Genomic DNA, 13,187 nt, shown 5'->3' with positions numbered 1-13,187 from the left:
ATTTCCAGATCCCATTATTGGAAATACCTGAAAAGGAAATGATACATGGAAGTGTTGTAATCAAAGCAGTTGATATAAATGCCAAGTTCTTAAATGAATACGAACTTTGTATGTTTTTCAAGGAAAAAATTAGTGGCAGATTTGAATTTGAAACAAATCGTGAAGGGAACACTATTTACTTGCATTTAAAAGATGAGAGCGGGATGAAATCAGCATTGGAAATCAAAACTGTGAATAACATAGAAGTAACAGTTTTAAGGAAAGAACATGTATCAAGAGGTGTGATGAAAGGAATTCCTTTATATTTATCAATTGTACAAATTGAGGAAAGTATCCAATCTGCTGTGCCTGTAAAAGAAGTGATTAGAATGCAGAGGTATAACCGGGATCTAAAAAAGCTTGAAGACAGCCTGTCAGTAATGGTGGTTTTTGAATCAATTATAACCCCAGCAAGTGTGTGGTGCTGCGGTAGAAACAGAGATGTCTTACCCTACCATAGGAAGGTGATGCAGTGCTACAAATGCCAGAAATATGGGCATCTTCAGAAAGACTGTAAATCAAAGGAGATCTGCCTCAGATGTGCCAAGAATCATCAAAGCCGTGATTGCCCTCTGAAACAGGAGAGTGTAGATGAGCGTACCAGCAGATACAGGTGCGCCAATTGTAAACAAAACCATTCATCCACTTCATCAGTATGCCCAGTAAGAAGGGAGAACCAACAAGTGCTAGAAGTGGCAGAAAAGTATGGCATGGGATTTAAAAGAGCAAGGACAACATTTAGAAGTTATGCTCATGTAGTCCAGAATAACCTGAATCCTGAGAAAAGAATAATCAGTAACACTGCAGCAGAATTGCAACAAATGACGGCAAAGAAGTTAGTGATTGGGATGCTTATAACCCCAGGAATACTGAGTATTGAAAACTTGCCATTGAATGAAAAGGTAGATAAACTGTGTGAATTGGTTGAGCAAATGAAGTTTGGAAAACTTGACCGCAATGATGTAAAATTGGTTTGTGAAACAAGTAGCACCTTGGAAAACAGAACATGTCCTTAATGCAGCTCAAAATATTATCCTGGAATGCATGTTCAATCATGAGAGAAAAAAGGGAATTATTGCTTCAATATTGTGACAGAAAAGACATTGATATTTTTTGTATTCAAGAAACTTGGCTAAAACCAAATATCATGAGCCCCTGCAAAGGTTTCAACATCTTGAGAAATGATAGAATAACAGGAAGAAAAGGTGGAGTTATGATTGGAATAAGAAGTCATATTCATTATGAAGAATTGGACTTAGCAAGCCAGCAATCAATTGATAATGAAGTGGAAGTAGTTGGAACTAAACTATTTTTAAAAAATGAAAAGAAAATGAATGTTATATGTGTATATAACCCATCTGGAAATAATGGACTGTTGGGAGAAAGGATAGATGAAATTATTAAAATGATACCAGTTGCAGAGGACCTGATAATATTGGGTGATATGAATGCACATAGTAAATCTTGGTGCAAGTGTAGAAATGTAAATAGTTCTGGAACAAGTTTAGAAAACTGTTTAATAAATAGCCCAATATGCTTAGCAACACCGGTTGGGATGCCAACTAGAGTTAATCCCCAGACAGGAGAGACAACAACAATTGATTTGCTATTATGCAATCCTAGACTCTATATCAAATTAAACATAGAATGTGATGCGGAAAGTGAACTGGCCAGTGATCACAACCCCATATTGTGCACTATTAATGAAGAAGTCCTTCCAAAAGGTAATAAGAGAAAGGGATTTAAAACTAAAAATTTTAACTGGTTTATACTCAGAGAAGCACTGGACGAGTTTGATGTGAAATCACTAACAGAGGAAGAAGTAGAATTATCTAGGAAAGTTGAAATATTTCAAGAGAAATTGATAGAAATAGCCAAAACTGTTGTACCATATAGAGAAATCAGCCGTCACCAAGGGTGTATCTGGTGGAATGAAGATTGTTCGAAAGCCAAAAGAGAATTCATTGCAAAAAAGAGAATATATAATCTGGTGAGAAATCTTCATAGCCTTATTGAAAAGAAAAGAGCTTATGCTATATTTCGAAAAACAGTACTTGAAGCCAAGAAAAAATCATGGAATAACTTTATAAACAAACTTGACTTTCGAAAACCAACATCCAAAGTATATGAGTTTATGAAAAAGATGAATAACAGAGCAACTTCAGGCCGGAGCAACCCACCTATTGCATCTGATAATAAGCTTCTTGTGACTGATGATGAAAAAGCTGATGCAGCTGCCAAATTCATGAGCTCTACCGTTGGCCGGGGAGATCCGGATATACAGAAGAAGACCAATATGGACACAAAAGTAAGTGACCTTGGAACACAAGGACAAAACGAACCATACAATAGACCATTCATTGAACAGGAATTAATGAATGTAATTAATAAGCTTCCTGATACATCTCCTGGACCAGACGAAATTTTGCCACAGTTCGTGAAGTCGCTCCCCAAATTGTGGATCAATGTACTGCTAGAATTAATCAATGGTATATGGAGGGAGGGAAAATTTCCTGATGTTTGGAAGTATGGTGAAGCAGTAATGCTACCAAAGCCTGGCAAAGACTTATCAAAGATTGAAAACTATAGATACATTACCCTTCTCCCTGTTTTGGGGAAAGTTATGGAAAGGATGGTGAAGAAGAGACTGGAAGCTGTGACACAACAGAAGAAAATTTTGAAAGACATTCAGTGTGGTTTCAGAAAAAATAGAAGTGCAGAAGACAGTCTTATGTGCCTCAAACAGGAGGCATTATATGCTTTGCAAAATGGGTGGATTTTAGCAGCGATTTTAATTGACATTGAAGGCGCTTTTGATAATATGCTTCATAGAAAAATGGTTGGAGGCCTAGTAACAGCTGGCATAAAAGGCCAAATGTTAGCATTTTTAAATGATTATTTAATAGGAAGAAAAGTTAAAGTGCGAGTTGGTGGAACAATTTCAAATATAACAGTGTTTCCTAAAAGAGGAATCCCTCAAGGATCAGCATTGGGGCCTGACATGTACAACATAGGATCATATGATATTCCTATCAACATGAAGGATGATGGAGGAGCTATTTTTGCAGATGACAATACTGCGTGGGTCATGGCGCGTGACACCTACCATATAAAGACCCTAATAACCCAGGTCATTGCAAAATTAGAAAAATGGTCCAAAGAAGCTGACTTAAAGTTTTCTGCAACAAAGACGAAGGCAATTGTTATCACTAGGAAAAGAATTGGAACCCTTCCGGATCTGTACTTAAGTGGCCACCCAGTTGAATATGTTAGTGAAGCAAAAATACTAGGTGTAGTGGTTGACAATAAACTTACCTGGAAACCCCATGTGATGTATCTTAAATATACATGTTTGAAAAGACTCAATGTTATGAAGAGTTTGGCCTATATGGCTAGAGGATTACCAGCAGAACTTTTGATCCAGTATTATATCAAATATGTATTGCCTAAAATGGAGTATTGCTCAACAATTTATGGCACAGCTTGTCACTCAACCATTGCAAGATTAGATGTAATCCAAAACTCAGCCATAAGAATTGCATTTGGAGCAAGAAAAACAACACCTGTTAGTTTCCTTCTATCAGAAAGTGGTCTAGCAGACCTGGAAACACGAAGAAAGATCAGATTTTTAAAATATGTACAGAGGATTTGGTCTTTAGAAAATAACCACCCAGTTAAGTCAAAAATCATCAAACCTGGTCGCCAAGCAACTGCCAACACATCTAAAGCAAGAAATCAATCCAATTGTCTTGAAGCAGCATTAGAAATTTGTAAGAGTTATGGAATTGATATAGTACTTTCCAAAATGTTAAGAGTTGGTGAAATAGGTGTCCCTCCACCATGGGAGGAAAACAGGATCAGTTCAAGATTAGAATTCAATATGGACCAAGATACTCCAGCGGACTTGGCATTCTGCATGATGATGGAAAAAGAGTACAAGGGATACCTTCCATTATTCACTGACGGATCAAAAGTAGATGAAATGAAGCATGTAGGAGCAGCGTTTTGGTGCCCTTTCAAAAATGTGTCCAAAAAATTCAAATTACCTCCAGAGAGCAGTGTATTCCTGGCAGAAGTGTACGCCATTAAGAAGGTGCTGGAGTTCATTGAGGAATCTGTTGAAGAGGACAAGGTTATCATTTGCTCTGATTCAAAAAGTGCTATTCAAGCAGTTGTAAATGCTAATACTATGGCAAAACCAAATAGAGATGTCCTTATATGTTACATTAAACTACAAGACATATTAAAAAAGAAGAAAGTAGTTATTCAGTGGATTCCCGCCCACATTGGGATCTCTGGAAATGAAATAGCAGATTTGAAGGCCAAATCCGCAGTTGAGTCAGGAACACTTGTAACCGACATGGACACTCCTTACGAAGTTATGATATTTGATAAAGTGATTAAAGAGATTGATCGTCAGGGTTTTAAAGCGAATAGAGATTTGACTGGGAATCTTTTTGTGACTATGAAAAAACAGAGAAATATAGAAACGAAGGTGTATAAAGGACTCACTAGATATGAAGCAAAGAAACTGTTTCGACTCCGATCACACCATGCTGGAGTTGGTTGTTACAAAGCAAAATTTTTGGGACAGAGTGAGGAATGTCCTAAGTGTGGTGCATCAGAAACTATAGAACACTTGATGATAATTTGCCGTGAAAGCGAACAAGAAAGACGTGAAATAACCGAATTTTTCAGACAGAAGAAAGTGCAGTCGAGCCTATATATGTTATTAGGAGGATTTGATAGTGAAGAAGAAAATTGTATGATAGTTAGTCTTGTCATACAGTTTCTGACAAGAATTGCAAGATTAAAGGACATTTGAATTAAAGTTTCAGGAAATACGATTTCCTCCTACTATTTATTAAGAAGTGAGAATCGACTTGCCATAGAACGTCCTCTAGGCTGAACAGCAAGAGGGGAGTTAACGTCAACGTCAACGTCAACGTTACGTATATCTTTTACTTATAAAAAGATTCGTAAAAAATTAAAAGTTCTAGTTGCCTTTTTAGTTAACCGAAAATTGGAGGGTAACTAGGCTTCCTCCCCCGCTTTTTTTTTCTCAAAATCACTCGATCAAAATTATGAGAAAGCCATTTAGCCAAAAAAAAATATACAAATTTCGTTTTGATTATTCCTCTGCGGAGAGCCAAAATCAAAACATGCATTGATTCGAAAACGTTCAGAAATTAAATAAAAAAAACAAGTTTTTTAAATGAAAGTAAGGAGCGACATTAAGACTTAAAACGAACAGAAATTACTCCGTATATGAAAGGGGCTTTTCCTTCTTTACGCCCCGCTCTTTCCGCTAAAGTTTTTTATTGTTTAAAATGTAGAGTTAAGAGAGAGTCAAACTTTAGCGTAAAGAGCGGGGCGTTTAATTTTAATTAAAATAAACTGGTACAAATAAAGCAACAAAAATTACTTTATATGAAATTACGCCTTTATAATATTCTTTCTTCTAACTCCCACAATTTTCACGGTATTTATCATAGTTTTGTAAAAAAAATTGTATACACTCTTCATAGATAATTGACGTCTGTGTTGTCAAGAAAGTGTCGGTGGTAACAATTTCTTTCAGCTCTTAATCGCTGTTCAAGTGCTGACCGCCAATGAAAACTGTAAATGGAGAAACAAATGACGTATAACTTCTTTATCGATTATTTTCACTCACAAAAAAAAACTACTGGTAAAATGGCTTGTCTGCCTCTAAACACTGTGCACACACTTTTCGAGGCACCAAGATTTGCATGATTTTGATTTTTGCCGGTGAAAAATCGTGCCTCTAATTTATCAATTACTGAATCTTTTCGGGTTATCACAAGTAACCCAAGTTTCATCCGCCGTGACTATCTGCGATAAAAATGAATCGTCAACCTTGTCATTATTTCACCAGATTTTCAACAGCGATAATGAACTGAAAGATAAAGCTTCCAAATGGTTGAGAATACAGGCGGGAACATGAAGAGGTGTACAAAACTTGTACCATGATGTGATAAATGCCTGGAAAAATCATGAGAGTTATGTTGAAAAATAGTATAAGGGTTGTAACTTTTTGTAATAATAAATTTCATTGCTTTATTTGTACTTGTTCATTTTAATCCGGTAAAAGAGATATCCGATCGTGTGACTCTTATAGACCGATAACAAATAATTATTCAAGTGGTAAACTTTTTGAATTATGTATAAAGGGCCTTTTTGAACATTTGGATGTTGAGCTTAATCAAGTAGGCTTCAAAAGTGGATTGGGCTGTGACCATGTCTGTGCAACTTTGGATACAACTATTAACGAGTCAAGGTCTTCTGGCTCACCACTTAATGCACTTTTGATTAATATAAAAGGAGCCTTTGACATCATTTCACGTGCTTATGCTCTTTTAGCCCTAACTAGAAGTGGGATCCCCCTTTCTGTGGTTAGAGTTCGTAGCTCCTGGTATCGGGGGCTTTGAATGAACATTGCTGCTTCTGATTCTTTTTCTAATCCAATTTCTGTTTGGTTGTGGAGTTGGACAAAGTGCAGTTTTATCTCCTTATATTCTCATTATCCTTATTATTCTTATTATCCTTATTACCTTATATTCTTATTATCCCCTTTATACATGTTTGGCGGAATGTCTTCATTCGCTATCCACAGCCTTTATCTCTCGGGGGCGGGATGTGTCTTTTATTGCATATGCTGATGATTTTATTTTGTTGAGTCGTTCTAAAGCTAGTTTAATTGATACTTTTAGCACCCTTTCCAGTAAACTAAAAGATAGAGGGCTTTTTATTAGTGTTAAAAAATCTCAATATTTTCCAATTAATGATCATAATTGGATTATGGTCTATGTCCAAAGTCCCTTCGAATGTTTTCAGTCCGCTCAGAACAGTTTCCGCTCAGAAGATAGCGAGTCTATTTCTAATCTGTGTTTCTCCTTTTTATGGCACTTGGTATTAACCAAGTGACATACAGCAATCGCGAATTCTGTCAGTCTATCTGTCGGACTGTCAGTCCCGGTTTTGCTACTTTAGGCACTTCCAGGTAAGCTAGGACGATGAAATTTGGCAGGCGTATCAGGGACAGGACCTGATTAAATTAGAAATAGTCGTTTTTCCGATTTGTCCATCTGGGGGGGGGGGGTGAGGGGCCCGTTATTCGGAAAAAATGAAGTATTTTAACTTACGAACGGTTGATCAGATCTTAATGAAATTTGATGTTTGGCGGTATATCGCGTCTCAGAGCTGTTATTTTAAATCACGATCGGATCTGGTGATATTGGGGGGGGGGGGGGGTTGGGAGTGGGAAACCTGAAATCTTGGAAAACACTTAGAGTGGAGGGATCGCGATGAAACTTGGTGGGAAAATTAAGCACAAGTCCTAGATACATGATTGACATTACCTGGAACGGATCCGCTTTCTTTGGGGTAGTTGGGGGGGGTGGTTTAATTCTGAAAAATTAGAAAAAATTAGGCATTATTAATTTACAAACGGGTAAATGGATCTCAATGAAATTTGATATTTAGAAGGAAATCGTGTCTCAAAGCTCTTATTTTAAATCCGACCAGATCTGGTGACATTGGGGGGAGTTTGGGGGGAACCTAAAATCATGGAAAACGCTTAGATTGGAGTGATCGGGATGAAACTTGGCGGGAAAAACAAGCAGAAGTCTTAGATACGTGATTTACATAATTGGAACGGATCCACTCTATTAGGGGGGAGGGGGTAATTCTGAAAAATTAGAAAAAAGACCTATTTTTAACTTACGAAGGAGTGATCGGATCTTCATGAAACTTCATATTTAGAAGGACGCGTCATTTAGAACTCTAATTTTAAATCTCAAACGGATCCAGCTTCATTGGGGAGGGGGGCAGTTGAGGGGGACCGGAAATCTTAGAAAATACTTAAAGCAGAGGATGAAACTGGATGGGTAGAACAAAAACCTGTCTAAGATACGTGACTAACATAACCGGACAGGATCTGCTCTCTTTGGTGGAGTTGGGGGGGGGGGGAAGGTAATTTGGAAAAATGAGGTATTTGTAACTCACGAAAGGGTGACCAGATCTTGATGAAATTTGATGTTTAGAAGGATCTTGTGCTTTAAAGCTCTAATTTTAAATTCCCACCAGATCTTGTGTCATTGGGGGGAGTTGATGGGGGAACCAGAATTCTTTGAAAACGTGAAATTTGGGGTGTTTTTATCTTACGATTAGGTAATCGGATCTTAATGAAATTTGATATTTAGAAATAATTCATCTCTCAGAGCTCAAATTCAAATCTCGACCAGATCTTTTGACATTAAGGAGAGTTTGAGGGGGAAATATTGGAAAACAATTGGAGTTGAGGGATCGGGATTAAGCTTGGCGGATAGAATAAGCAAATGTCCTTGATACGTGATTGAAGTAACCGTACTAGATTCGCTCTCTTTGGGGGAGTTGGGGGGAGGAGTTCAGTGATTTAGCGAATTTGGTGCTTCTGGAAGTGCTAGGACGATGAAAATTGGTAGGCGTGTCAGGGGGCTGCACAAATTGATATGATACAGTCGTTTTCACAAATTCGACCATCTGGGGGGCTAAAGGGAGAATAAAAATTAGAAAAACTGAGCAAGCTTTCGATTATGATCGAAATGCAAGCTTTCGATTATCATTATGGGCAAGCTTTCGATTCTGTTGATAGAACAGCGTTAACAAAGGTCTTATCGTTATATGGTATACCAGAAAAATACATTAAAGTGATTTGCGCTATGTACGAGAATAATACTGCTGCGGTTAAGGTAGGAAATGAGGTTAGCAACTGGTTTTGTATTAAATCAGGAGTTAAGCAGGGTTGTGTTCTATCCCCCTTTATATGGATTATTTTGATGGCCTTCGTCTTAAGGAGCACAGGAAAGGCAATTGGAAACCATGGAATCAAATGGGAAGGAAGAAAGCTCCTGGACTTAGATTATGCTGATGATTTAAGCATATTAGATGAAAGTGTGAGCAAAATGAATGAAATTTTAGAGGTTTTACGAGTTCAGGGTGCTAAAATAGGCTTGAAAATTAATGTTAAGAAGACTAAGTCACTAAGGCTATAGGAATAAGTGAAGATGAACAGGTGACATTAGGTAACGAAAAGATTGAACAGGTTGGGAGCTTCAGTTACCTAGGTAGTATTATTAGTAAAGATGGTGGGAGCAGTGAAGATGTTAAAAATAGAATAGCTAGGGCCCAGGGTGTTTTTTCACAGTTAAAAAAAAGTTTGGAAGAATAGAAAGATAAGTCTACAAACCAAGATTAGAATATTGAAAGCTACAGTGATGACAGTGGTCAAATATGGCTCTGAAGCATGGGCACTCCGAAAAGCAGATGAAAATTTACTAGATGTTTTCCAGAGAAATTGCCTACGGATTGTTCTGGGTACCCGGCTGACTGACCGTATTTCAAACAGTAGGTTGTACGAAAAGTGTGGTTCAATCCCGCTTTCTGGGGCTATAATGAAAGAAAGATTGAGATGGCTAGGCCACGTTCTACGGATGAAGGATAACAGATTACCGAAGATTGTCCTTTTTGGCCAACCGTCTGGGGCTACACGGAAAGCAGGTCGTCCTTGTCTGGGTTGGGAGGATGTCATAAATAAAGATTTAAAGGAAATGGGAACTTTCTGGGAGGGTGTAAAGAGGGAGGTTTAAATAGATTAGGTTGGAGGAGGAGCGTGCGTAGCTGTGTTGGCCTCAGGCGGCTTGGTGCTGCAGTGAGTTATTAGTAGTATTAACCAACAATTTATGATAAAAGCTGATTGAACAGTGTATTTATGTTCAAATTGTCTTCATATATTTTCGGGCTCAACTCCATTGTACAGTTCAACTACTTTTGTCCTTCAGTAGCATCTACAGCTAAAATCTGCTTGTTCCTTCAATAGCGCCGCGTAAACAGCTGACTTAAATCAAAGACTTACTTTAAAGTTAGTCTTTGATTTGTCCATGTCCAAATCCTCTTCATATGTTGTCGGGCCCAACTCCATTGTACAGTTCAAGTTGCCTTGGTCTTTCAATAGCTTCTACAGCAAAAGTCTACTTGTTCCTTCAATAGCGCCGCCTGATCAACTGTCTTAAAGACTAACTTTAAAGTTAGTCTTTGATTGGTCTATGTCCAAAGTCCCTTCAAATGTTTTCAGCCTAGATTCCATTGTAGAGTTCAACTATCTTTGTCTTTCAGTAGCATACAATGACACACAATGTACTTGCTCCTTCAAGAGCGCAGCGCAAACGACTGATTTTAATCAAAGACTAACTTTTAGCGTATATTCAGGGAACCGCTCTACCTGGGCGAACAATTTTTGCTCAAAAGCTAGCGAGTCTATTTCTAGGTAATCTGTGTTTCTCCTTTTTTGCTTTTGCAAAGATTGCGATTGATGTATTGTATTGTTAAAAGAGAAAATAATACAACCAAAAACAGTCTGAACTTTTTGAAATCAAACCTTTTCTTTAGTGTTGGAATTTGAAAAAAGAAATTAGGCAACAATATTTATAATTGTGGTATTTTCCTGTAAAACAGGATTTAATTATATCCTTTTCCGTTGCATAATTATTTTTATTCCCTTATGTAATTATATTAGTCATCATTGTATCAGCCTAGTCGGGAATGGATCATCAGCTCCAATGATTTGAAGGCGCCGCTCTAATCCTTCGGCTATGGCGATGTATAGGCAAAAGTAGACAGTCAAAATGTGAAATTAATAGGCATTATAACTCTCTGAACAGAGTCTCGAGCATTTGCTTTGATAGCCCTGAAAAGGGCTGTTTGATACTATACGATAATTGTACACATTTACTTTTTAGCTGATTTCTTAGCTACTGACTTTTTAGATGCCACTTTCTTGGCGGCGGGGGCTTTCTTGACTGATGACCCCTTCTTAGGTGTCGACTTCTTTGCTGCTACTGCTTTTTTGGCAACAGTGGGTTTCTTGAAAGCCTTTACAGATTTCTTGCTACCAGCCGTTGGCTTGGTAGCCTTTTTGGCTGAAGTTGACTTTTTAACTGCAGTAGGTTTGGCTGTTTTCTTGACTGAGGTTTTCTTTGCTGTGGGCTTGGCAGGCTTTCCAGCCTTGGGGCTTTCGGCCTTGATAGGCTTTGCAAGCTTGAAAGAACCAGTTACGCCAGTACCTTTGGGATTTATAACAATTCCGTTTGCAAGGCAACGCTTCAAAGCCTGTTTAAGATGCATATTCACAATTTTGGCATCATTGCCAACCTGGAAATTGGCCATTATGTATTTGAGAATGGCCTGACGGCTAGATCCCCCGCGTTCTTTCAGGTCAGCAATGGATTTGGTGATCATTTCCGTGTATTTTGGGTGGTTTGCTGGTGCCTTGGCCTTTTTATCCCCTTTAGGTTTTGCAACCTTAGCTGGTTTCGGAGCCTTTGCTTTCTTTTCCTTCTTGGCTGGTGAAGCCATGCTCTGGGATTCTACAGTTGTTGGTGCCACTTCAGCTTCAACTTCAGACATTTCCAATTTTTCTCAACTTTTCTCTTATCACTAGCGCGACCCCGACTGAATATCGAATACATGCTTATTTTTAAAGTTTTACAATTGTACTTTGGAAACCGCCGTACAAGGGTTAACATTATTCTCTCTGCGCGAGCTAAGGAATTTTGGCCGTGCTTGTGTTTGTTTGGAATGGCTTTATTCAAATTTTTGACTAGGAGGTAAGCTTTGGAGGAATGAAACCTATACTAAAGAATAGACAGGTCATTTTTCTACAAGTAGACATTTTTTTCACCGCTATATCCGTGCTAATTTGCCAGCAAACGGGCAGAGAATACTGGAAATCCGTCAAAACTAGTGTTCAATCTCAATAAACACCTTTTTGCTAGGAATTTATATCCTCATTGTCCACTTTTTATTTTTTATTAGTAAAATCCAGTACAAGAACTTTCAGAAAATGTAACATAGATGCATGTGTGTTTGCAAAATCGTATTCAAATTAATTCCGAAACTCCAACTAAAAACACAGAAGATAAAGCAATAAGAAACGACACCTAAATTTGAGGCTTAAAGTGTCAAACTCATATTTTAATGAAAATAAATTTCATTCTATTCTAATATTATAGTTGAAAAGACAAGAATAACGTTGTAAGGTTTCCGAGATGCGGAGGGTTGGAAGTGGAAGTGAACCCTTTTTATTTATTTTTATCACAGCCTATATAAAAGTTCAATAGTACATAACACTTGAAACGATACGATTTGTAACCTAAGAAATGTCCCTTTCTACAGTATATTCTCGAGTTTGCTTAATATCGAATAATAGAAATCACAAATTAGCCTAATTGTGAAAAAAAAAAATGACACATTTACAATCATTAGATTTTGTATGAATAAGTAAGTAAAAAATGTCTGCCTTTTAGATTTTGATGTCTAAATATCTACTGATGTTAGCATAGGGAGGATATGAAGTGGACAAGGAGGCTTCTAAAAACAAGCGTATCTGAATTTCTTTTTCTTATGCTTTTTAATCAGAATTCCTTTAGAGGGACAGTTTTCAACAAAAGAAGAGTCAAAGGAATTCGGATGTATTTTTTCATTTCATTTCTCGAAACAAAGGCTTTGATTACTTATAGTCGTGTATTTCAAAAAGCCAAAGGTATTGAAATTTTGAGGCTTTTGTGTTCAATTTGTATTCTAATAAAAATAAATTCTACTTTATTTTAGCATTATATTAAAAAAAAAAAATGCGGGTGGAGGCAAAGTTGAAGCAAAGCGCTTTTATTTGTTTCGATCATAGGCTAACTGAAAGTTTAATATACATTCCACTCAAAAAGGAATTATTTTAAACCGGAGAAATGTCTCTTTTCTACAGTGTATTTTCAAGTTTTGCTCAAAACCAAACAATAGAACTCATAAATTAAAAAAAAAAAAAAAAAAAAAAAACTCAAAAAGTTAAAACACAAATGACAAAAAGTGTTTGCGAAAATTAAAAACGCAAAACGAATTGTTGCTATATGATCACAAATAAAATATAATCACAAATAACTGCTATATAATGACAGATAAAAATCATTTTTATAGGTTTATGGCGTCTTGTATTTCAAAAGATCAAAAGCAGTGTTAGAACAAACTAATATGTTCAATGCTGAAAATTGAAATGCAATATATTTCAACGGTGAATACCAGCTAAAAGTCCATTTGCTGTT

At 37.0% G+C, this 13,187-nt stretch overlaps 1 protein-coding gene across 1 annotated transcript; it reads right to left on the bottom strand.

Moving 5' to 3' along the window:
* Positions 1-10,782: 10,782 nt before the first annotated feature.
* LOC136039031 (histone H1-delta-like) lies at positions 10,783-11,543 on the bottom strand. The gene has a single exon (XM_065722531.1). It carries the CDS (start codon positions 11,500-11,502, stop codon positions 10,825-10,827), a length of 678 nt encoding a protein of 225 aa, XP_065578603.1. The 5' UTR covers positions 11,503-11,543; the 3' UTR covers positions 10,783-10,824.
* Between the last annotated feature and the right edge of the window lie 1,644 nt (positions 11,544-13,187).

The sequence above is a fragment of the Artemia franciscana genome, chromosome 19 (genome assembly GCF_032884065.1).
Source record: "Artemia franciscana chromosome 19, ASM3288406v1, whole genome shotgun sequence".
Classification (NCBI taxonomy): Eukaryota; Metazoa; Arthropoda; class Branchiopoda; order Anostraca; family Artemiidae; genus Artemia; species Artemia franciscana.
The sequence above is the reverse complement of the archived record's forward strand: the minus strand, read 5'-3'. Positions and strand labels throughout refer to the sequence as shown.

What these genes read in the sequence shown, in the direction of transcription:
- LOC136039031 (XM_065722531.1), bottom strand. Translation starts at nt 11,502, where the DNA reads ATGTCTGAAGTTGAAGCTGAAGTGGCACCAACAACTGTAGAATCCCAG.